General features: G+C 34.3%; 1 protein-coding gene across 3 annotated transcripts; it reads right to left on the reverse strand.

Annotated features, from left to right (window-relative positions):
- Window positions 1-248: 248 nt before the first annotated feature.
- Window positions 249-27,121, reverse strand: LOC115439878 (differentially expressed in FDCP 6). Of its 3 annotated transcripts, none has more exons than XM_030163923.2 (10): window positions 26,784-27,121; window positions 12,163-12,351; window positions 6,765-6,905; window positions 3,840-4,079; window positions 3,300-3,529; window positions 2,605-2,794; window positions 2,078-2,214; window positions 1,540-1,676; window positions 999-1,123; window positions 249-606 (listed from the first exon to the last, which is right to left on the reverse strand). In XM_030163923.2, exons 1-10 carry the CDS (start codon window positions 26,874-26,876, stop codon window positions 460-462), a joined length of 1,629 nt encoding a protein of 542 aa, XP_030019783.1. In that variant the 5' UTR covers window positions 26,877-27,121; the 3' UTR covers window positions 249-459. The 3 variants fall into 3 exon arrangements, with proteins under 3 accessions (XP_030019783.1, XP_030019784.1, XP_030019782.1); XM_030163924.2 differs by lacking the exon at window positions 26,784-27,121 and adding an exon at window positions 15,571-15,673; XM_030163922.2 differs by lacking the exon at window positions 26,784-27,121 and adding an exon at window positions 12,574-12,714.
- Window positions 27,122-27,335: the final 214 nt, after the last annotated feature.

Raw genomic sequence — 27,335 nt, forward strand, 5'->3', positions numbered from 1 at the left:
AGACTTATTTCTGAATACATCTATATATATGTTACAGTTCTTTATTTCTAAAAGAGAAAAGACATGAAATGTTTGACAGGTAGGAACATTTTGTATTGAAAACTTATATTGTCGTTTTTAGTATTTTTCCGTTATTTATTATTTATGTTCGTCACCGTTTAATCCATCCCTGGACTTCCACAAATAATTCAAAACCAAAATTAGCCAAATCGGTTCAGCCGTTCTCGAGTTTTAGCGAGACTAACGAACAGCAATTGATTTTTATATATATAGATAGTTAAAATTAAAAATATTTTTTAAAATAAAAATATAATTGTAAGATAAACTCATCTTTTTAATCTTCACGGGGTTACAAACAGTAGTTTTTTTTTTTAATTTGCCGCCATATTTCTGTGACACGACTCGTTGGCCAGACTCTAGCAGCAGAATCACATAATATAGACTTTAAGTTAACACAGATCATAATTTTTCATCGTCGTCTAAGACTTTTAGGTGTTTAATCGCCCGTATGTCGATGAGAGTGTCGGAGGAACTCTTGGTGGTCGGCACGAAGGATATGGCGCGACGAGCTCTCTCACCATTGCGGAGTATCGGGTTCATGTCTTGCTGTAAAATAAATATTGAAAAAAATTATTTAAATCAGTTATATAGACTCAAAAAATAAATAAATATAAACTTTATTTTGCAACCAAAATTTTAATAATATATGAAAAAGGTTGCAAACACTTATTCTACCCACTTAAAATATAAGGCATATAACAATGCAGATATCTTTTTATCCGTAACGAAAAAAATAAATTTATTAAACAAAATCAAAATTTTTATTTCAAATATTGAAAGTTTATAATATCCGCTATAGGAATATATTCTATACTGTCTCAATAACGAGCACCAGTTTACTTCACGGCTATCTTTCCTTAAACTTTTTATCCACCAAGTTGCTCAGGTGCGGAGTAGTAAAATATAATAAATAGATATTTTAATAAAGGCATGCTCACACGTAGTTGCACATGAAGCGCATGCGCGGTGAGTTCAGTCCTGGATATCTTCTCCTGTGCCGCGTGCAGCTCCGCGTCCAGTCGACGCTTCTCTTCTTCTAGCTCTCTGAGACGCTTCTCAGCTTCTACATTTAAACCACATCTATATGTGTACAACTCATAATAAAAAAGAAGTAAAGATACTATTTATTATAAGTTAAATAATCTGTCAGTATGTTTCATGCCAATTATCGGCAATAAATTATAACAATCGAGGGAGAAGATAATGCAATTAAAATCAGAATTAGGTGAGATCCTAATGATAGTTTTAAATTTAGTGAACTGGATACTATTTATTCGAAAATAAGAATGTGAATATCGTTTCTCCTAAAAATAAAACGACATCTTTTCTTTGACAAAGTATTATGCCGAAATGTCATTGTTACGGGATAATAGCAAGTGGAATAATTTCTTCCTTCTCTCCGTTTCTCCTCGTTTAAAGTCACACACAAGTTCTCTAATAGTTTTATATTTGCTCACAATTACTAAAAAGTTGAATTACCTTTGTATTGTGCCTCCTTCTCCGCCTGTAGTATCTCGAATTGTTTTCGTTTCATTCTTTCTTCTTCGAGCATTCTGTTCTGTTCTTCCTGCAGTCTTTCTAACTCTTCTCGCCTCTCCCATTCCTCTGCTAATACCCTGGACAGAATGAGAAATTCAACATATAAAAAAAATCCATTAGTCATGTATTTCGTAATGTGTTTTTTTTTTTGGTTTGCAGATGATATACAATTAGGTTATATTATGATCTTGTACATACACACTAACCCCCTTATTCATAGACGTTTTTTATCTAACGACCGAGTAAAGCTGTGATAACAAGTCTGTTTCTCAGTGCTGACGGCATGACAGCCCTCGCAGTGCGTAGACATAGGGCCGTTGTGATTGGCTAATATTGAGATACAACAATAATAGCCAATCACAACGGCCCTATGTCTGTTTCTCAGTGCCGTTGGGAACTGAGAAACAAGCTTGTTATCACAGCTTTATTTCGTCCTTAGATAAAAAACGTTTATGAATAAGGGGGTAAGATTATTTACCTAGCTTGTAGCGCTCGCACAATTTCTTCATCCCGCTTTGCCTGAGTCTCCTCTTGCAGTAGTCGCTCAAGTTCTACTTGTGTTGTTTTCAATTCCTCCAGTTTCCTATTATCCTGTTGGGCTAATTCAGCGAGCTCCTGCAATATCAAATATTTGAAATAATCATCTGCACCAATTACTTTTTTCGTAATTTATGCAACAATACCTAGTTAAATCTTGCTAATTGTGAACATTTAATTTATCAAAGAAACTGAAATTCCATTTTTTTAATAAATGTGTACTAAAATAGCGTCTGATTATCTCTCCTGTATTTTTTTTACTATTATTGTACTCCCGCTTCTTTGAAGGCTGAACTTGTGCTATATTACTACACAATACAATACAAAAACTCTTTATTGCACACACACGAAAAACAAATATAAAAAGGACACAAACCAAATATTATTATTAAAACAAAAGCATGATGCACAATAGGCTATATTAGTTTGGTCCAAACCTTATATTTGAGAAAAAACTGTGAATCTAACCTGTGCCTGAGCCTCGGCGGCGAGTCGCGCCCTGACCTCGTGCTGCAGCCTGGCCTTGGTCTCGCGCACCTCCCGCTCCCGCCGCGCGCCCGCGCCGCGCCGCCCCGCGCGCGCCCGCCGCTGGTAGCCCTCGGCGCCGCCCGACACGGCCGCTGCCTGCCGCAGAGCCGATATCCATTGCAGGCGACTCCTGGAATATAATTAAATACGTGCTTCCTTAGCAATGGTATAGCTTGCTAGAAGGGCCCTATATCAAAGTTGTCGGGGGCCTTTCGGTGCAGTGAGAAGTCACTTATTTTAATGTAGGTAAGGGTCAAATGCTTAAGCTTAAGGGCCCCCTATCACTGATACAGAAACGAGCCCCCTTAAGCTGGAAGGCCCCTAACACTGATACAGCTGATACGGCGGTAGCTATGCCCCTATTATTTTTGTAGGTGTATTTTAAAATTTTGAACTAACCGCGGAACACTACGATCTTTGCACGCCATATCTACTCATAATATTAGCTATACATTCAGGTTAATGAAACGAAAAATATGCCTAATTAATTCATCTCCATGATTTATTTCAGAGGTAAATATACATACATACTTACCTACGATTTATAGTTTTGTGTTCGACAATTTAAACCAACATTAATCAACTTCATTTCTTAACAATTATATTACAGGATATATTTGAAACATTTTTCTTACTTATGATCCTGAGTGCCAAACTCAAAGGTCCGGTCAGGTGTGATCAGTTGGAATCTCTGTATCTTCCCTTCCCCCACTGACGCTTCTACTGAACAGTACTCGTCTATAGCGATCCGCCCACACTGGTCCTTTTGTGAGGAGCTTTTGTAGTAGGTGAGGGCGCAGGGCTGCAGCACGCACCAGTACTCGCGCATCGTTGGTAACAGGTATCCTCGTTTGAAGAGGTAGCCCTGGAAGATTGATGTAGATGTAATAAGCTTCTATAATTTTAGCGAGAAAGGTAATTGTCGATAGGGTTAGCAAAAACATGTTCATAGTTATAAATTGATACTTAAGAATTATAAAAGAAAATTCTTGTTGATCGTTTATGTTTCATTAACGAAATCATGCTGCATATTTAGAATTTCAAAATTATATAAAGCTTAATTGTTTTCAGTCATAAGACACTATTAGTTTCACAACCGGTGTTAAGAGAGTTTGCACTAACAAATTAAAAACAAGTTTCACATCATACAATTTGTACACCTTCAATAAGTTTACCTTCTTTATAATATCTTCAATAAACACATCGTATATTTCGTCAACTGCCTCGACTAGCGCCTCAGGGTGAGTTTGTTGATCACAGCAATACTTAGCTTCGAGCACGGCGAGGAACGCTGCCCATTTGAAGTGGCCTATTGAAGAACCAAGAGCTTCCCAGTCTGCTGCGTCCCAGCGAAGACCAAGGCAATGAACCAGCTGTTCAGCTACTATTCCGGCTTCTGAAGGTTGCAGGACGACCTATAATGGGATGGATTTGTCAATTCTCGAGCTGTGTTCTATTACGCGATTTAAAATAATGAGTGGCAATGTTTTTTCTCATAACAAATGAAGTTTAATCGGATCATGTAGGACACATACATATTATATGCGTAAAGTCAGCAAAAAAGTAGCCTGGACAAATAAAAAAAATTGCCTTGATCTTTTTCTCCGTATCAACAATTGTTTATCTCCACCAAAATAAACTTCAGAGAGTTAACAATATTTTAGACAAAAATGGATATTTCGATTTAAGTTAGTTATTTTTAAATTTTTTTTGTTTTTTAATTTGTTTACCTACTTTTGTGACTGATTGTACATTGGTCGACATTAGATCCTGTAATAATGTTATGAAAGCAAATTCAAAAATTAACAAATAAATCCATTATTAGAGTCTTCCTTTATTATTAGTATTCCATTAAATTATTGTACAATTCTATGTCTTGCTTTTTTAATTTTGATAAATATTTATGTTATGAATGAATAATAGCGAAACAATGAACACTCAGGCTAATATCTACAGAACAAAGCATTTAGGGTAGTGTGTCAGAGCGGAAAGATGAAACTTGCAAAACATACAGTAATATGGAACTGAGAATGCGCTTCGAAAGTGGTGATGACAACCGCAAATACGCACGCACAATAAAGTTTCATGCAAATTGTAGAGCACGAAGTTGTTGAGTGATAATTTATAATAGCTTTTGATTTTATAATGAGGGGCCCATAGGAGAATAGATATCTATTGCCTTATTAGGTACTAATTGTAAATCAATAGATATCTATGGAAATCTTCTAAGAAATGCTAGTCACATAACTTATTCTAAATATTATTTATTTAAAAATAAATAGTTATCTACAAATGAATATTATCCGGTTGCATTCTGAATTGCGTAGTCCTAACCAATATTTGCAAACGTTATGCACTCTGGTGTTTCCTTATACATGGAACAATGGACGAAGGCGTGGCGTTACGAGTCTATCTAGATATACAACATCTGTTTCTGCTGCAATTTTTTACGCTCGTTTTATGAGTATGGACTAGTTCGTGTATGAGGAAGGCGTGTCTGCAATCGATTACTGGAACAATCGATTTGTCGAAGTAAAAAAAATTCTTAATTTGTTTTGACAACGGCGCTTATCTACTAATTTTATAGTAAATCCAAAGCTATTTGATACTTACTGTTTATGTTTGGAATATTTGGGGAAATATTGAATAATGCTGAAGGTTCAAGAGCAGATAAAATATTGCTTTGATATTAATGTAAGTGGTTATTCACTATTTAATGAATTTGGAAATTACATGATTTAATTATGGTGTAATAAGTGACTAGACTTGAGTTACGTGTTTTTTACTCATCTGGTTTTATTTTTAATGGTGACAGGAAAATGTATTTCCAAATTTTATGTAAGGACAATTTTTTCGTCCTTGTTTTGCTGTGTTGAATTTATTTAAAATGTCCAATAATGGAGCAACATAATGCATTATGCATTTCGAATATAAATAAGGTGTCGTTCGACATCCTTTGGTTAGTATTATTTTTATTTAACTATAATTTGATATGTGCATGTGATTTTATACTTAGGTATTGGAACTATTTATTCTTTTGTTAGCAATCTTTGCCCGCCATTCTGTCGCCGCGGAGGACATCCTATTTTCTTTATGACGCATAATTTTATTTACATGATATATCCCCTCAACATCATATTATAATTTCTTTTACTTATATTCTGTAGGTAATAGTTTGGACTGTAGTTTCAATGCCATCGTGCTAACTTTTTTTTGTCTATTATGTCACTTATTGATATAATAAGTAAACCTGCATCGAAATCCATTCAGCCGTTTTACGTTTCGCAGACAAGTTAAAATCATGCTCTACCTGGCAGACTACTGTTTTATACAATGTTTATTTCTTATATTATGAAAGATATATGAAGCCATGACAAAAGAAAATAAGTACGCTAAAGAAGCAGCGACAACAAATTACGGACGCGTGACGTCATTATTCAAAAAACGACAAAATGGCGGACGATATAGTTCAAAAGATCTCATGACGATTGCTAATATGGGAGTAATAACATCTGTTTTGCATATGCGGAGTGATCGCATTATGTGACGTCAATGGTGTGGAGGTCTCATAATCCCGCTTCTATTAAAGATATTTGTAGAGCTAAAGCGATCCTTTTGCATTAAGACGCAAGATGTTAATGGGTGTCTGTTATGTTTATTATGACGAAGAATATGTCTGAAGATAAGTGCTGGTTTTAGATCTCGTGTTATGTACTAACTCAAGCTTTATAATATTTTATATTTCTCATTTGACGCAGAATTTTTTAACGATAACATTAAGTCGTGTCATCCAATAAATTAACAGTTATAATTATAAATACACGGAATAATAGAAAGTACAATTAAATCTAGAGTAGGATATGATCCTACAACATCCTAATCTTTGATAAGCGAAGTACTATCGATTTATTGTTTTAAAAATTTGAAGCAACGACTCAGTGAAAGCTCAAATCGCACTTTTCATAAATTGAATTCATGGTCACGGGTGGAACTTATAAAATATAAAACTACGATAAAATCCGTAAATGATTATATCTTATGTCTAACATTTGCGTAAACATAAGGTTTTTAGGTAATACTTCTAAAAAAACTATACTTACAACATAACGATTAGTGTCATCAGCGTCTTGCACCAAGTCCGCGAGCAAGCAGAATATTCTGAACAACTTGAACACAGACTCATCGCCGAAAACTGCTTTGTCGCGCGCGAGAAGGCTCTTTCTGCACACTAGCCAGCATACCTGCGAAGGAAAAATCAATTTAAATACTAAATAGGTAAACTTGAAAATTTTTTTTTGACATGCGATCAAAATGGTCGCTGAATGCTGACAACGATTTTTATTTTTTTTTTATAAATGGTCGGCTAAGTTGCTTCACTGCACCTGATGTTAAGCGAAGTGAAGCACATAGAAAGTGCCGACCAACAGAAGATACAAGCATCTCTGAGTGCCCCCCCCCCCCCCCCCTCCATAGGAGACAGGCTGCAAGGCGGCACCGCTCAGGGGCGGCTGCGGATGAATGATGATGACACTTCAACGTCAGAGGAAGCCCGCAGCCGTCCCGAATGCACCGAAGAGGGCCAGCGCGGAGTTTTAGGTGGTAGGTCGTGCGTAGGTTACTTGTAGTACATAGGGTTAGGGACTCGGCCCCGCGGTCGCCCGAAGGTCGTCTCGTCATCAAATCCGGGCGGACTTTCTCCGCGAAACCAAAAAAAAAGAAAAAAAGTCATGCCGGCCTGCTTAATTGCTTCTTCACGCTCCGTTTGAAAGACCCCAGGTTAAAGGGAGGGAACTTCTGTAGAAATCAGTTCATTTTTAATTTAAGGTGTGTTAGATTTTTGTCAATCACTGTCAATATTAAATACTCACGACGATTATAGAGTTGTATAGCTGTAACATTATTTTAAACTAAAACTATATTGGTATAAACATCTTATATTAATCGGCTAAGTAGGTACATTTATGCATATTCGAGAAATCTTAGAATTAAGGCACTTCCCTGAGCAAACGGCCTGACGGAGCATTTACGGGTTTACGGGCGGAATAATTTACGAATAATTGCTTTAAAAAAATAATTTCATGTATTATTTTTAATTTTAAACAACCAAAGTAGAGATATCATATTGTAGTTTTTTTTGCATATGTGTTGATAGATAATAGATATAAAATCTGAAATAGACAGGCTTTGAAAAATACGGTTAGCAAGCCGTTTTCCCGGGAGCATCGTCTTAAAGAGGTCCTAGCAACACGACTGAAATAGGAATATTATTTGCAAATTTTAAAGTGATAACATAATATAAGAAAGTAGGAAATATTAAGATTTCTTAATTATTCATAACTTTCTCTTTTCTGACTGAAATTACACTGAAAGTGAAATTGGATTTCTCACGGATTCTTAGTAACAAGGCGTTTTATAACGTGCTTGGTGCCTGTCAAATCTTAAAAAGTATGTCACAATAGTACAGTATATTAGTTGTTACCTAATACTCTTTACAATGGTAGATACAACACGTACGTTATGTCTGTGCATGACGATTTCAATAAACAACTGCTATAGTGGCCTAATTGCAGAAAACAATACACTTGGAATGCCCTTATCGTCAGGATGTTATATTAAGTGAAAGAATTAATTATAATTAAACAGGTTATTGGTTGTTTTATTTGGTGTGTGTACCTTTATGTGTATGGATATAACACATACTACTACCTAGTATGTCGAGTCGGAGTCGATGGCTCCAAGTAAACTATCGTAACTGGAAAAATTGCGACATTTACATTTTAGCGTTTCGTTATCTAAGTACTGTTTACTACCAAACCCATTTAATTCAATAGTGAATAAACGAAACACTTCATTAACAATCATTTACCAACTTTTTTATGGGTTTTGGAAGTAGCGTACACAACGAAACGGTAAAAAAGGGAATACCGTTATTTTTTTCTTATATGATAGTTTACTTAGGAGCCATCGAGGTATTCATGTATTTTATGACTAATTTAAGTTTGTAGTTTTAAAATTAGTTTTGGAAATTATTATTGAATTTGTTCATGCGCATTGCATTATTCATCATAGTGTATGTCGACTGACGAAGATTGCCCCTCGCTAGTCGACACAATTATGCTGGCTTGTTATCGTATATACCAGACTGATCTCGAAACGCAATAGATTTATATGGGCTATTATGACAGGTTTTAACACCTTGTAAACGGTATTCGCCACCCGAGTGGATACAAAATCTACCCCACAACCAAATATTTTAAAGAATTATATTGAAAACACGAGTTGGTTGACTCCACACTATGAGAAAATATTATTGTTACCGTTAATTATGGTAATTAAACATTAAAATTTTCTCAACTCTTCTCACATTATAGGACAGAATACACACGTCGAAAAATGGGTGCGCTAGTTGCGCCTCTGTCTACCCCTTCGGGGATAAAAAGCGTGAGTATGTGTGTGAGTGTACAAATTACTAGTGGGTCTGCGGGCAAAATTAATCACATTAGTAAGAAGTAAAATATGATTAACTGAATATACTACTTGGATAATAATTAAAATGCTCATTTATGAAAAAAAAAATAAGGGTAGTATGCCGATAAACAGCTCGTGGCACGTGTTTGGGAAAAGATGCTCGGGCGTAAAACGTCCCGGTGCAATTTCTAATTTATTCCCATAAAGTACATAAATGCCAAGGTATTTACAAAATCGATCTGGCAACACTAACCTTGACTTACATGACTCAAGACCTCGCACCGCCCACTCCTGCGCTATGTAGTAAGTCCGATAATACATTTTTAAACTGTCTTTTAAAATGCGTTCGAGTTTTTAGCGTGAATAAAAAAACATACGAAGACTAGCTTCAGATTTTACACATGCATTTATTTAAATGAATAAGGATTCAGATTTGACAAAACACATTAAACCGTAATTTTAATGTGTGCCCGACACAGCTCTTTAAATACTAGACAGATATTTAGATAAATCTGGGTAGTTTGCTCAAACTACCCTGGCTTATAAAAAATATAATTTACCAATCAGTTTATAAATTATAATGAACTAGCTTTTGCCCGCAGTTTTGAAAGAGCAGCTTCCGCATGAAAGACTTTTCTGGGATAAAACTTCCACTATATATTTTACCCGGGGTAACTACTATCTTCACCTCTCCGAGGCAATTCTTGTGCGCTTGTTCTCCACACCGAATGCATGCCCATGCACGGGGGGACATTTGTCTAGGCACACAATTAAGTGTGTATACTTCATGTTTGCCAATTCACATTGAGGCCTATAAGGGCTTGCGAATATTTCTTGACCTTCTCCTCTTCTCCCATCTTAAGAGGTTTCCTTATCTTTCCCTCACACTTCCTTCCCAGCTATTCTCTCCCAACTTTCCTCTAGTGCTCTGTAGTTACTGAGCCGAGGGATTTCAGTTTCCCCCGGTGTTGACTGTGGGGTCCGAAACCCCAAATGGAAAAAACAAACTCTATACTAAACGACATCGCAATCTGTTCATCAATTTTAAAAAAAAATGAGTTTGAGCATGCAGACCGACAGACGCCGACGACTATGTGAGGGTTGTGAATGTGTCAGATGTATTTAATTCTCGTAAAAATACGTAACAGTTTCTTGAACTACAGGATACTTCGACGGCGATCGTAAATCGCGTGCAAATAACCCATAGAAATAATCTAAAGAGTCTAAAGTTCATCTATTGTATTGTCTACATTGCATTATGTTGCTGTTTGCGTCATTAGATATGAAAGTAATGACTTAATTTCTCAATAAACGAGTCCAACAAGTGTGTACGTAAACCGATTGACCCAGTGACTTTTGTCCTAATGAATTACAGTGACATAGATTCCATGGTGAGATATTTTCCTAGAACTGCATTGAGGAGTGACGGCGCTGGGCTTTCTAGTAAAAGACCTTCTTCTTCTCACTGCACTTTATTACCTGGTCTTATTCTATTTGAATGGAGTGGCGGTTCAACTTAAATACATAACTTATCCAGTTTAGTTTAAACATTGGTCATTTCGTCTAAATGATCCAGTCCCGGCCTAGATTTGAGGTCTTTTTCGCGTCGTCTGATTAATGAAGTGGTGATTTATGTATCTTACTTGTAAACCTTTAAGATCCTGCTTGCGAAGTTTAAAGAGAGATATGATAATGTACGTCTCCTGATTCACACGACGTTCATCACTCAGAAAAAACATTTACAACTCTGCTTATCACACGGAGGATTCAGGCGAAAGTTTACTGAACTATGAAACATGATTCAACAATTAACATAGACCATAGTTTACTTAATAATACTTTGATTCATAATTACTTTACAAAGATAATTGAGGTTAGGAACTATAAAGAGGAAATTTAATTGACCCGTAGCTGATTGCAGTACCCAGCTTATTACGTGTAGTGCGGTATTCAAGCGGTGCAACCAACTGCAAATCCGTTGGTGAATGCACCATTCAAAGCTGGCAAAATAATTGAGGTATCTTTTTAAACTTTTTACGGAGGGGGAATTTCATTATTTAATGGTGAAAGATGGGATGAATTGTAGAGCAACTTTGTTATTAACAGTATGGTTACAGTATTTGTGTGCTCGTTGTCAAAAAAGTTAGGTTACAGTGGCAAAAAATTCTATATAACCCGATTCCTTACTGCTGCCGGCTTTCATTTCGTAATTTATTTAAAATCTAAAATCATTAAAATGACTGCATTTATGCATACTAGTACCTCTATTATGTTGTGTTGGGTTTCTTTTCACAAAATTTCAACCTTCGCCACTGGTGGATTGTCTTATATATGCTATTAAGCACCAATATCTAAAACCGCTAGATTCTCTTTTAATTAGCTAGAATATTAAAAGTTAACATCTTATTAATGTCAAAGGATAATTGCAATATAAATTGCAACGTATTTTCAATACAAATTAGTGATTGACGTTTAGCTAGCTGTATATGAAAACTTGGCGCTCCTAAAAATAAAAATGCCATTAATTATTTCAAATTGTTCAAATACAAAAATTACCCAATCCACTTTAATAATTACTACAAATGGTGCGTAGGGCGCGGCGGTTGACAAGCGGTTATAACTCCTATTTAATTCGACATGCCTTTTTACAAGTATTTTAAATGCCATAGATACTCGTATTTTGTAAAGTTTTAAGTGCTTGATACAAGGCTTTGAAGTAAAAAGGTCGAGTCTTAAAGTGGCTTTATGTTGGCAAAGTTTTGGTCCACGTTGACCATTGTTTTAACTTTTGCGGTTGAGTTTTTCTAAGTTATTCTTATTAGATAATATGGATTTTAGATATGACCCCGGACGCAAATTGTTTCTCGATATTTCCTTCAAAACTAAGCTGTTGGTTTTAATATTTTAGAACGATGTCTTTTATTTATAAACATCATTTTAGAACTCAACTGCGTTTACATACAAACAAACACTAAAGATTATAGCTAAAACATCCATTTAAATTGTAAGCAAATAGTTCTTATTTCTTACCTCACTGATTTTCTTTTCATACTCTCGTATAATCGGCAGCGTGACAGTCTTAGGCAGCGAGCTGAACACCTCGTGCTGCAAGTAGTACTTGTACTCGTCGAAGGTCAGCTCCTGCGAGGATCTGAAGTGGTCGAGCCCTTTTTCTACTCCGTACAGATCGAGGAGCGTGCCTATGTTCGCTGTTAGCACCTGTTAACAAAGGTTTCATTATGATAACGTAGAAAAACAGTATGGCGAAATGTTAATAGTATTTCGAGGACAGTAGACTTTGTCTCATTTCAAAAGAAGTGTAATAAGTATGCTACTGCTAATCTGGTAGCCGCTTTGCTGTGCCCCTGATAAAACAGCTGTCCGTGGATAACGAATGAGGTCGAAATTTCCAGAACGAAAACGTGGGAACCAAAAATGTACCGTGTTTTCTTTTGCGACACCAGCGCCATACACGTGATTAACCCTTTGAGCTGTTTCTGCAGCGCTGGTGCCACGGTGGAACCCATACTCGTAAATATAGCGATATTTCATGTTTTCCATTGCGCGATTTGAAAGACGCTAGAGAAAAAACTAATAAGGAAAAAACAAATAAATGACGGTTTTCGAAACTCAAATGCGCCAGTTAAATAAATTTATAAATTTGAATATGGAATTCTTAACCAAAGAGGGTATATGTTAGATCAAAGCGGCCTGTATGAGAAAACGCCAATTTCATATGTAAGGACCTTAAATATCTAATATTTTATAAGAAACAGTAAATTATCTATGAAATACTGTGGATCCCCAAAAAATAAACAGTTACTATTTTGTCAAATCTTATATTGCGATTTTTGCGGTCGCTTATTAGGTTTAATGGCCCATAAGGCCCACCTACAATCCTTATGTTTTGAAATAAAGGTGAAACAACTACATAACTGTTGTTTTATTAGCTATTCGTATACGATTTTCTACAAAAATATTTTCATTCATATTTTGCTGATATTTTTATAGCGGATGATGCGGATGAATGTTCCATGGTTTTTTCATTATTAATCTTTTAATATTTAGACAATCATAATATATTCATCTGTATTTATATGACTCTAATTAGTAAATATATCCTGGATCTTCATAATATTTTTTGTTGATTACAGCGTGATAAAGTCTATCAAACCGAGATGATCCCATTGCTTACAGAAAACCAACATGAATCAGCTTCAATGTTGGTTTTAATTTGTAAATCAACGGGAAATAATATGGGGATATTTTCTAAACTGCTTTTCCTTTCTGCAAAAGTTAGACATGCATTCATTATTCCTCCAGAAGCCTCTATATGTAAATGATTATGTACCTTGACTTATCAGAAGTGCAACTATGTTCGCCTACGTAATGAATAATGCATTTTATTTTATTATTTACCAACACTTGAACAACTTGTTCCATTATTAGTCTTTAAAATGAAGAGCTAATTGCCTTTATAAATACTAACACAATACCAGCTGTTAACGTCCAAACAATTAGTTTGAGTCGTTCATGTTAACAATAAACTGGACAACAGCCGGTGGGCGGTTCATCGATTCGCCAGACGGCAAACAAACTAGACGATGTCAAAGAATCTGACTCATCGCTTGCAAAATATAATTGTGTAAGATGCTGCCCACTGGGAATTGCGTTAGTCCATTCAGCAATAACTGTTCGTTTTGGGGAGTTCAAAGCCTATCTTTAATAGGTAATAAAATATTATTTCTGTCTGGTAACAAAATTTTAACATTATTAATTCGCGTCTTAATATTCTATCAAATTTGGATTTAAACTTTCCTGTTTCCGTTATTATTAAATACCATAACTACTGTTAAAGTCTAAATCATTCATATATATTGTTCTATCTGAAAAATAACTATCAAAATGACATTGGAGGGAAGATAAATCAATGCCATAGAAAACATCAGCATAACATGTGTAGATCTCGATTTAATGTCGAAATAAAACAGATTATTTTTCAAACTCCTTTTTGACAAATCCAATAAGTTTTAATCTGTGACGCGGATCGATGTTTAGAGTCTAGACTCCAGAGTATTGATCTTGACTTTAAGTTCACATTCGCTTGTTCTTACGTTATATTTACAATTATAGTACCTACTAATTGATACTGCAAACATTACGGTAATGGAATCCAACGGTGCAGGACGTTGACTTCTGTTTAAGGTTGAATATCAATGTCCTAAAGTTTTACTGGTCCGTAGGCAATTAAAATATTTCAGCGTAATAAACACAAGAAGTTATCCTTAAGATTTCTGCAGCGAATGCGAGCGAGGAAAACCTTGCAATTCAGACTTGACTTACCATCATTTAAATTGTCGCTGGATTTATAAAAGTCTGACTGTGTAATTGCATATTTCTTTTATTCCTAATGTAAAATGAATAGCCTTTTTTTTAACACGGTTAAATCCTTTTACGGATATCTGCCGGAGTCGCCAGTATAAACCGTCCAGGGATAAAAGAAGGAACATGTAATCCAATTTTTTTGCAAGAAGTTGGAACATTTCGCGGTGTAGCTGGACTCAAGAAATTTGGTTTTACTGAAATCTTTTTACACGTCAACCATGTTTGTCTTACAAATTCAAACAAATCGGGAAACTATGCAGGCCTGAGCGTTACTCGTTACTGACTGAAGTAGTCTCAGAGACGATCAATATCCCAAAATCACCAGTCAAGAAACCGAATAAATGAGGCTTGATATGAATCTTGCTTTTAAAAAATTTAAATACTCACCATGGTTTATTTGAGATGTTTACAGTAGCCGCAATATGCAAATCTATGCAAGCCAACTACGAACTTCAGATCACGTACACCCGCATGCGTGCACATTACAGACCAATATTATCCATATGTAAATTTCTATACAAAACGCACCATTGTTACATTCAAAGGGCTCTGAATCAGCGGCGCAGTCCTAACTCGGTCAATGGACGTAAGAATGGTCGAACGTTTGCCAGTTCTGGAACTGTTATGTCCGACACAATTAACAACAATTAATGAATCAGATTTGGGATGTAAAGGACGTTGTTTTGGTGCTCTGTTCTATTACGTTCATTCATAAAGCCTTGACATCTTCTGAAGATGTTCGTCTTTTAATCGTGAAGTATTGTCCTTCAACGCAAAAAAGGTTACTCTGAGGAAATTTGTACTGAATCTAATAATACTATGTTACGACTTATGTACAAATTATAAAGTTATTATATACTACATAATAAGGTTATATTCCCGTGTCACACGTAAATGTCATGTAGCTGTCATGTTTGCCGGCAAACATCGGAATGTTTGCCGGCAAACATGACAGATGCTTCAGGGGTTAATGTTTATTGCCAAATTATGAATTTAGTTTGTAATGTATTTTTTAAATTAATTGTATTTTTTATTCGGCGATCATGTGCATACCATATGTCGGAAGCTGCAGGGTATGGAGCAATTGTCTAGACGGTAAATAGCCAAAATAGACGACAATAACCCGCAGACCTGCGCCGCCCGCATCCAGTATCACTGTAATATAAATTAGATAAAAATGTCTAGAAGTTATTTCTTCGATAAACTAATTATAACTATAGACAATGTGTTTCATTATTACTTTGACGGTATTAAGAAAAGAATGATCGAGAATATCGTGACAAAAATTCTAAGTAAATTCTAAATGACAATGGATAAACTAAATAAGGAAAAATCCACACAAAAGTTAAAGCGAAACATGAATATGCTAACGTTTGCTTAGTCGACTAATATACTAGAGTTACACTCATCTAAAACAGTCATTCGATCAACATTATACATATTCATAGTACGCGTTATAGATAATTGCGTCTTTTCTCATTAGCTGATAGCGCGTTTGATCTCTGAGTCATCTCGTTGGTTAGTTGTGATTTCATCTCGTGTGATTTTGCGTGCTCAACGTCTCCCTATAGCTAGAGTAGTGAGTGTGACAAAAGGTTTCACGATCGTTTATATTGCATATTGTTTGTCCGTTTAAATTCTGAAAATCTAAATTAAACTATTTTTTGAATTTTGTCGCAGTTTTAATATATATATATTTTTAATATTTTGGTTTTAGGGAGCAAATTAAAATATTAAAACCGCGATACAATTCGAAAACTAGTTCAATTTTGATGTCTAACATTCTCGTCAACATAAGAAATCATTAAATTCTAACTCCCTTATTCATAGACGTTTTTTATCTAACGACCGCATAAGGCTGTGATAACAAGTCTGTTTCTCAGTGCTGACGGCATGGCAGTCTTCGCAGTGCGTAGACGTAGGGCCGTTGTGATTGGCTAATATTGAAAATCAACAATAATAACCAATCACAACGGCCCTATGTCTATTTCTCAGTGCCGTTGGGCACAAACAGAAACAGGCTTGTTATCACAGCTTTACTCCGTCCTTAGATAAAAAACGTTTATGAATAAGGGGGTAAAGCTTTATTGTCTCCGTAGTCTTTATTTATTTCAATGTCTTTATAATTTTATTTAAGAATTGAACGGATATATTAGATAATAGATATTGTACGGCGTCAAACGGATTCAATGTTTGTTGAACCTACGTGTTATTATTAACAGGCGTTTTTTATTTTGAATCATAATTCTACTTAACTCAGAAGCATAAATAAATAAAAGTATCGCAAAAACTGCAATATGCATAAAATGACTTCCTTGTTTTAACTAAAATTACGAATTACCGCGAAATTATTTCGATATCCTTGGGCTCACTCCTAATATAAGATCACGTTTTACAATTTATTTACACCTGACCATTAGTTATGTCAGTTTCCGCATCCGTCGTATATCAAGGTGTTAATGTATCTTCTTTGAGAGAAAAGATAAATGATAAACCTTTTATAGATATTTATTGATAGCGAGTAACCAAATGTCCATTATATTGATACGATAACATTTCTTAAACAACAATTACAAAATAATTTACATCACTGTTTGCATTCTTTGATGCTTAATTATTACAAATACACAAGTGGTTACAAAAGGATTTTGATATAATAAAAAATCCTACAAATCTTGTTAATTTAGACTCGTAGCACTATGTTGGTTAGTTAATTACCTACCGATTTATGAAACATACACCGATGTTTAACAACATTAATACAAATACCTTGTTTAAAGCAGTGACAAAACAGTGTTTTAACCTATTTGGCTTTGAGTACGGTATGAACAAAAAATATTAGATGTTCATCAGGGTCTTTGCTACATCTAAGTTATTTTTAAGTCTTTAATCAACTGCCGACTTCTGATTGTAAGCTCATATGTTTCGTATAGGTATAAATAATATAAAAATCGTGTGAGCGGTCTAATAACTTTATAGATAAAAAAATGGATATTCGATCGCGCTAAATCAATAACCTACGTTATTAATCATTTATTCGTCTATCGCTATTAAAACGATGAATGAAACAGTGTCCTTGCACAATGAAGTAAAATTTTGTCCATTCAAGGCAGACGATAAAAAATCTAATATGAGTTAATAAGTCATGACATCATCGCATCCTGTATTATGCTGGCATTCCATAATGTGTTTGTACTCATGATTCCGAAACTATAATTGTAGTTTGATATGATATAATGGTCATTTATATTCAGACCTTTGTATGTTAGGGAAAAATTGCAAAAACATCTTTTCGTATAGTTTTAGCAGAAGGCAAAATGACAATGGATTATTTTGTGACAAATGCTCGCCTGCGTAATAAAATACTGCATAAGCTTTATCTCCTTCTTGAAATAAGTAGGACAATTAGTCCGCTCCTTGTAAGCAACATTTAGGGTATGTGGTTTTAAAACTCTACAATGAACTCTACTACGCTTGGAATGATCTTCAGATGTCCGCTAGATATCGGTAATGCTACAGGCGCGGATCTGCGAGGAAAATTAGAAGGCAAAATATTCTAAAAACAATTAATAATATAGTGAGTATTAGCAAATTTAATACAAGTTCGAAAAGTATCGAATACGAGGCTCCGATAGTGCGTATATATGTAGTCCTATTGGACAGTTGGATATGTTATTTATCACGTAGACGAACTTATGATACATTAAAACCATTTATAAGAATAATTATAATTGTTATTATTTATATATAACAATTAAAATATATTATAACAGACATTTTAAATTAGGGATAAAATGAATAAGAAATGCATGAGGTAAACCAAAGTAGCCAGCTCGGGTTAGCAGGTAGGGGGAAATAAAAGGATAACGCGTCGCGATCCTCACCGGTGAGGACATGAGCTGGATGAAAGGCAGAAAAGAAACTGTGGGCTTACTTTTTTGTCATCAAATATTCATTACATCTTTTGTATATATATTTTTTAAGTCTTTGGTGTATAGAGTCACGATAGTTATATAAGCTAATCATGCACATCATCATTAAAATAGAATTAAATGAAATCACGAGAAGGGATTTCACCCTGGACAGGCATAAAATAAAATTCAAGACGGAAAAAAATAAGAGGACATTAATTCATAATTAAGTAGGGTAATAAATTTCAGTCAATAAAAAAATATAGAGGCAAACATAACACAATGATCGGTCGATCATTGTGTTATCATACGATCGATCTTGCAAAAATTACATGAAATACATTTTGGATTGTGTAGAGTTTGCGCAAAAGTTACATTCAAACTTATTTCATAAACCCTTGAGAAATTAAAGGTACAGCAAACAAGATGATTTAAATGTAACTTGTGAGGTCATGACCACGATTATCTGCTGATTTCGCGCCTTGACATAAAAGATTCTACGTGGAGATGCGAACACGATTTCTTGTGTACATTGCATATTCATTTCAAATGCAATAGGGGACCGGACTCATTTTTGTTCTTTATTATTATCAAATATTTACGTTATATAAATTATAACACAGAAAGAATTATTTAAATCCGGTAAAAAATCAACAAGTTATAAGTCTTTCAATTTCGGTAGAAGGGGTAAGTAACAAGAAACAGAAAAGAGGCGCAATACCCACGTGTGACGTCATCGGGCATTACGACGCGTGCGAAAGAAAGGGATGAAGCGAAATCCCACCTCGCGCCCACTTCGGCACATAGTAATATTTGAAATATGAATTACTGGCTCATTTTTTAACCAATTTCAATGCAGTTTTCGCAGGAGGGTTTCTTTTTCGTATTATTAACCATTACATATAAAATAATGTACAAAATCAAACACAGGCCGGTCCCCTATTTGCAATGTTGTCTTTACTCTTGAAATCCATAGTTGATTTAGAAGAATTGCTTGAATATCTAACGTGTCTTACATAATAATTAACACTATATTTATTGATACTTTGAGTAAGCTCTATTTCTGACTAGAGTTTTTAAAAATAGATTCTGTGGATTCTATTTCTGTAATTATTTTATGGAACACATGATGGTTCCCAATATAGAATATAGACTTGGTTAAAGTACTGTAATCATAGAAATAGATAGATTTTATGATCATTTACTACATACATACTTTATGATACTAACGGCGGATATTTCGTGATTGATCAAGATAAAATGTAACAAATGAACGGACATAAACCATGAACTTGTCATATTCTAGAAATGTTATTTATTTAGAGCGTATTTCCATCCTAGAGACATAAATATATTTTATTAGAATCGTATGAATTTGAATAGGTCTTTTTAGTTTGTGTCTTGAGACATCAAACGAGCAAGTGACTTGATTTTTATTAATTCTAAAAGATAACCAATGGTGTCAAGTTTATCATACAAAATGACAGGGATGTGAGGCCATCGTGATTGCAGTGGCGAACTTCGGAAACAAACCAGGAAGACTAGGGTCGAAGAGAGATATGGAGTCATGGAAAACGCAACCTTATTTCTACCACGAAATTTTATAACGAAGCTTTTGAGATCTATGAGTGAAGCCGGCATATTCTTGCTGTGGTATAAACTAACTCTACCATAGTGAAATCATCGTCTCAAAAGTTTGCCTTATTAAAAATGTCCTTTTCTAAATATGCTAAAACAGTACGCCTATCAATTGAATAAGCTATTTTAACATAAAAAAATTATAGACCTTTATTTGATATCTTGTCACTCAAATGGTTTTGACGTTCGTAAAACGGGGCGGCCGCGGTTGACATTTTCGGCACACAAGTGTCAGGGCTGACGCGTTAAAATAATCACGTTATGCTTAATGTTTACATTATTTACCTACATTTAAGACTCCTGCGCACCCGACAATTATGTTTTTGCTGTTTCTGTTGAGAATATGCAAGAGATAATTGAATTTTAATCGCCAGTTTGAGGTATACCAGTTTGTAAAGTTATGGGTGTTAAATGAAATAAATTTTAATTATGATGTTTTGTAATAATGATATTGCATGGAGTGTCTGCATATTTTTTCGAAAGATGCACGTATTAACTTAAAATATAAGATATTTAATATGCCTTTTCTCGCGGCATTGTCAACGTAAAATATAGTTTCTGGCATAAAAAGGAGTATGTTACTGTGGTAGACATACCTAAAGATAAGGTTCCTATTTTAGAATCGGCATATACTTCGGTAGGTAGGTATACCTAAATGTATAAGGTTCCTATTTTAGAATCGGATTAAATGTTCCAAAGATCTTCTCTTACATCATAACTCTATATAATCTTAGATCATTTCTTTCTCAAACGATATAAGATTATAATGTTATTATTGACATAATTATTAACAATTTGTGTTAGTTATTCAGATAATTTAGTTTGCGTACAATATTATTGATATTTTAAAACAAACATTCTTGACATTACTAGTGCGATAACAACAAATACTATAATTTTATAGACAACATAAAGAAAAGTTTATATTTATATAAATACAGACGTGAATAGATGTAGTACAAAAATAGCTACAATTGCTAGAGATATTGATAGAAAATACATTCACGACTTGACAGGTTACTGACATCGGATGCCGCTAATAAAATGCGCGGCAGATGGCCTCTGCCGCTTCAAAGACACATGTGATATGATTTGAATGAATCATTATTATGTTCAAATCAACTGAGTTAGGATAATTACCGTGTATTTTTATTGGTTTTCTTACAATGTTGTAAAAATTATATTTTTTTATGTGAGGTGGCTTTAAAATGGAGTAGTATTAATAACTCCATGATATAATGGTCTATTAGAAATGTATCAATCTATGTAAGATTGTAATTCCTCCTTCTAATATCATCTTAATATTATCCAAGTTTCTGAAGATGTTTGTACCTTTAAATATCTTAGAAGTTGAGTATAAATTTGGCAAAAATTTAGAACGCAGATAAATTCAGTCGTAGATTACTACAAACTCCTTTTTATCCCGGAATAGTGCATAATGGGACTTTTATACGATGTTTGGTGAAAAAAATGAGGCGGGCAAAGTGTAAGCAAAAATTTGTTTATACAAAATACTAGTAACACTTTAGTATTATTTTTGGTTTCTTTAGTATTGTAAGGAAAATTGGAAAACCAACTTAATAGATCCAAAAAAACCTTTAAGAAATATTTTTTTTGTAAATGTATTACAAAAGTGACAACCCTAGTTAGCGCTTCGTCGCCATTTGTCGGAGAATGTCGTGCTTGCCTTAAACGAAGCGTGAACAGAGAGTTGTAACATTTATTTGCAATTTTACTTGTACTGACATTTTGTGGAAATCTATAAGTTGCGAAATGGAAAAGCTTTACGACTAAACGCATCATTTAAAAATTTAATTTATGTTAGTTCATATTAAATAATTGATAATATTTATAGTACATCATACATACATAATATCACGCATTTATCTCCGAAGGGGTATGCAGAGGCGCAACTGGGCACCCACTTTTCGCCAAGTATGTTCCGTCTCATGATGTGATAGGGGGCGAGCCTATCGCCATATCGGGCACAAATTCCAGACTCCGGGCTGATACTGAGCAGAAAAAACCCAAATATCACTTTGCCCGACCCGGGATTCGAACCCAGGACTTCAGAGCGCTATTGTACCGGACATGCAATACAACTACGCCACCGAGGCAGTCATATTTATAGTTCGTGGAAATAATAAAAACGAATCTGAAGTACGGTTCAGTATTTGGTTTGGCTGTTGTTTGTAGTTTTCGTAGCTATTTATAAAATAACATGCGTATCTAGTTTCACAAAAAAATAAAATCAATTAAAACACTACTTCATCACAGTGAAGCTCAAGTTAGTCTAAATCACTTCAACTTAAAATTTATATTTCTTGGTTCAGTTTTATGTAAGTATTGTAAATAGTTGCTTGCAAAAAGAAAGTAGACAAAAGAGCGAACTGCCTCTGTAAATATGATTGAAGGAAGAAAATTATATCCGCAACTGGCTGGAATGATGTCAAATCAATATGATAAAAAATAAACTCTGTCTTCTATGTTCTGTTAATTTGTTCACGCAATATGTATAAATGGCTAAACGAATTCTAATGCAGTTTAAGTTATTTTGCTATGCAAAACAAGAAAACAAAAATAAACCAACATTTAAGCACGCTTTGGAACATCTTACTAGTTTTAAAAAAAACAACAGCCGGAGACAGAGGCGATGACTACGTACCCTAAGAAAGTGACTCGAGGGTTAATTAAGACAATTCGAGTCAATTAGTGAAAATAATTTGGTATGAACGGCTGTTATACGAAGTAACTGAGAACCGACATTCAAAATCATATTCAAATTAAAAGCCATGGATTATTTAAGTAATATGACATATTTGAACATAACAGTACGATAGATTTTTTTTTAACCTGCCTATACGTTTGTTAGCCTGGCAAGGACCGGCTTTTACAAACACATCGGACTTTTGGGTGAGCTCTTTAGGCACTCTTTAGGCCCTTGAAAATTAAGGGAGCATGCTGAAGGCATTCCACTAAGGGGTTAAGAACCTCGACTCAGGACGGTCACTGGGAGAGGATGAAACTTCAACGATTATGAAACTATAGGTAGATAATGTTACTACATATTATTGTAGAATGTTGAACAGAAACCAGCACCGTGGTGTCTTCTATCTCTGCTTGAACCACAAAGTTCACAATTGACCTGTGCAATAGTTTGCTAACATACGTATACTCTTATACATCCTGGAGTTCAAGCGAAAGGTGACGAAGATATTAGGTAGACCATATCTGTTTCAACCATCTGAAGATGTGTTTATTTCTTACTGATTGCTATTTTTTGGGGTTTCACCTTACATCAGGTGCAGTGAAGCCGCTTTATCACAAAAAAATATGCAAGTGAAAATTAGACCTTCCAACATTTTTAACTGACTATCTGTTGCGGTGTGTATGGTTGCCGTAAATATTGTTAAATATTTTAACCAGGTTTCTTAAAAACTATAAGTACCTACTCCTCCGAAGTCATAGTTTAGCACCATTAAATAACAAATTATGTTATAGAACTGAAATAAGTTTAAATGTCAATTAGGGAATAATGAAACCAAAGCGGTAGACTGTGATGGTCACGCAATGCCTGCCCTCGCCAGACATACGGCGGCGCAAATCCCGGGAAATGGGGCTTAATGACCTCGATGCTTTCACAGTCTAATGTGAATTTGCGTAAAAACAAGCGGAAGGTGAATGGCTTAATAAAATAGATAGATAAAAGATATAGTTATTAAGAGGTCTTTTAGCAGAGGACGTCTGAAACGAAGTTCAAAAAAAATGTGACGTGGCAAAAAGAATAGAAGTTTCCGTAACTAAAAATCATGCATAGGGACATTAATGAGAGTGATAAATCAGTTGTATATAATATCGAGTCCCTAATACCAAAATAGGAGACAGACATAAGGCATGCACTTATTGTGAGGCATGATTCAATTAGAACACTAGACTAGTTTCTAAAAATGATTTTGAAAGTACCTAGCATTGTAATTCGATGCAGTTAGCGCCGTGTGTATGAACTCAGAGAAATCTTGCGTAAAACTTCGCTTTCTAGGTCACGTCTGGTAGGCAATAGTGTCCAAGCTGAAACATAAGCCGCTGTTGCCAGCCTACTGTGTGGACATTGGTTCTAAAACTTATGCCACTAACGTCTCTCGTTGGTCGAAATAAGGTAGTATTTGGTTTACAGAATATTTAGTAGGACCAGGTTTAAAAAAAAATACTTGAAAATGAACGGCCAATTTATATTGTTGGAGAATGAAATTGTTGATTAGAATAAGAATGAAAGTTAATGAAAGTAGTGTATACCATAAATAAATAGATCGAGCATAATATTATCCAAATAAAGATACTAAAATCGTCAGGAATAAAGATCTGCAGGTCTTTATATCCGAACTAAATACAAATATAAAGAATGGCTATTTCTTTGTAGGAAATTATCTCACAATCTGTTTCTTGATAGACGGTCTTCTTTGATATTATTTCAGTAACCCTTTAGGAAACATTGCCTTAGACATAGACTGACGCCATATTATGACCCGGTCATGGCGACGTCGTGTCAACGTTGTTTTAGCAAACACTAAGGGTGATTTCATTGCTTCGTAACACCACGCCCCTCGGCAGATTGACTGAACAAAGTCAATATGTATACTCCGTATAGGGCTTATTAGCTGACCTATTAATCACTTCTTTAATAAAGGCTATTCCTAGCAACTTTATGAGGGTATAAATCATGCCCTATTTCCTTCGATATAAAGGTCGTTTTATTTTGATGTTTATGTAGGGTTGATTTGGCGAGTTCTGGTTACTATTACTTTTGGATAATCTCTGTTTTCGTAAATCAAATTTTACCTTTATTCGTCATTTAATAATTTTACTATATTTTTTAGTAATAAACGAAATATTTGTGAAATCAAATTTACGGCTATAATATTGTTGTTGATAAAACGGCATCGAAAATCATGTCCCACTTCGTGAAAGGACTTTACTATAATTAATTTAAGCCAGTTAATTACTATTACAAATTCGCTTCAATACTTAAAAGTTAAATCTATTATATTTTATGATAAAGATCGCAAACCCTGAATATCGCTCATTCAACATCCAAATTCTACTGCTCTACATCATTATTTTAAAACTTCCCTATATTCGACATTTTACATAAACAAACGAAAATAACTTATGATTCATCGCGTAATGAACTTTGTAATGACTGTAACAAAATAATACGAGTGTTTTCAATGCGTTTATTTAACAAATTTTGTGTAAACATAACTTCTGAAGGTTTTTGTTGTTATACAAAGATATTTTGCGTGTAACACGCATAATACGCATGTAGGCGGTTCAAACTTGTATGCATCGGATGTACGATTCAAATAATTATTTATTGCGGTTGAGTTTTAAGTGGCGACTTTTAAATAAGTGAAATAATAAAAGAAATATATACTTTGAGCATCTTTTATATGAAGACATTTGAAAGTGTGATTATTTTAAATAATATGTCTAATAAAAGTTTCCGTGTGTAAATTTGAGTCTAAGTTTGCATTATAATGATCTAATTTAGCTTACATTTATAATCGTATCTTTAGGAGAATATCTGAATACATTGTAACTGAAGTTGTAACGGACACAGCAAAGCAACTATCGACTAATCTTAGGGCAATTTATATCATGGTGGAATCAGCGAGATTGCCTTAATTTACGAGGTAATAAACCCCTTGCTGCGCATGTCGTACGTGGCATTATAATTGTACCAATACATACTCGAATCAGTATAGTTGTTAACATAAGTGAGAATGCGATATCTAAATCACGCCCTGGACAATCTCAAAAGCTCAGCATTATCTATGGAGACATCTTCAAGTTCTTCATAGATCATGCTTCGACATTTAAACGCGAAGAAACTTATTAAAATGTAATTCAGTAATGGCAGACTGCTCAAAAATAACATTATTTTACCATAGCTTGAAGTTTTTTTCTGTCTGTATGTTTGTACACGCGAGTGGTGCCGCGAGCAAAAGCTAGTGTTATTTATAACTTAGATTTTTAGATAACAAAAGGTAATTAGAGTCTACAAACAAGATAATTATCAAAACATCAGCATTTAGACGTTTAACAATAACGCTTTACAGAACATAGTTAAATGATCGACTGTTTTATTTAATTATAAATAAATATTGAAGTATTTCAAATAAGAAGTTTGAGTAAAAGATCATAATAATGTAACAATTTCAATATTTTTTTTTCAATATTAATTATAAATATTTTATTGGATAATATTATATTCAATAGTATCGGGAGACGCTTCTACGCTTCTATTTTGAAGAAGCATTCTTGACCTCGGTTATTCGTGGTTCGAAGTTAAATTATTTCTTGTACTTAAAAATCTTCGAATAGTTTAGAGAATTATAATTTTTTTTTAAATAAAACTTATCCAACTTATATCTAAAGAGGTTTAAATACGGAATATAGAGACGTAGGATAAAAATCCCTACACAATATTTAAAACTGCATATTTTTTATCCGATGAATGTGTTTATTAAAATATTAACAACACAACCATTTACAACCATTTAACAACCTATAAAAATAATTCACTTTTGACACGGAGCGATAAAAGGACATTGCTTTCAAATTCCGAACACCAGACCGATATTTTTTTAAATATCAGTGGTGCAGGAAGTTTAAACGCATTGAACTAAAAAATAAACAGAGAAATATCAATAAACATACCTTTAATTTTGATTTATGCACAACATCGTTATTTTGCAGCGATTCGAAAGCATGCCATATGCAATTTGTTACGTTTTTTAACAACGCTGACATTTTTCACAAGTTCAATGTCATTACATGGAGATAGAACCACAAAAAATCGTAAGTGAAGAAGCACAACAGTATGTTTGTGAAACTAAACACTGCACAGCTCGGGCGCTCGACACACACTGAATGTCGCGTCTCAATACATTGATATCGCGCGACGAGGAAATTGTTGAAGACTAAAGCAAAAGGAAACAAACTTAATACTCTTTTATTTACCATAACGGAGGCAAATTAATTGTTGAAGTCGATATAAAGCTTCTTAAATATTTAATATTGGTTGAGCTGTGCTGAATTGTTTTGTTTAAATAGCCTGGGTGATACCACTGTACTTGTCCTACCAATTTTTCTCAAACTTATGAGAAGTATGTTTCCTCGTTTATCGCTAGTGTTCAGACATAATAATGAATTGAACCTAAGATGTAACGTTACAAGTTCATGTTGGCATTATCTATAGAAAGATTTCTT

The sequence above is a fragment of the Manduca sexta genome, chromosome 14 (assembly GCF_014839805.1).
Source record: "Manduca sexta isolate Smith_Timp_Sample1 chromosome 14, JHU_Msex_v1.0, whole genome shotgun sequence".
Taxonomy (NCBI): Eukaryota; Metazoa; Arthropoda; class Insecta; order Lepidoptera; family Sphingidae; genus Manduca; species Manduca sexta.

Bases quoted from the DNA above. Each gene is read 5' to 3' on its own strand.
- LOC115439878 (XM_030163922.2), bottom strand. From the start codon at position 12,693: ATGGAAAACATGAAATATCGCTATATTTACGAGTATGGGTTCCACCGT. The intron at 12,352-12,573 runs GTACATTTTTGG...CTTTGTTAACAG, and splicing joins GTGTCGCAAAAGAAAACACG to GTGCTAACAGCGAACATAGG. The intron at 1,677-2,077 runs GTAAATAATCTT...CATTCTGTCCAG, and splicing joins GTGCGAGCGCTACAAGCTAG to GGTATTAGCAGAGGAATGGG.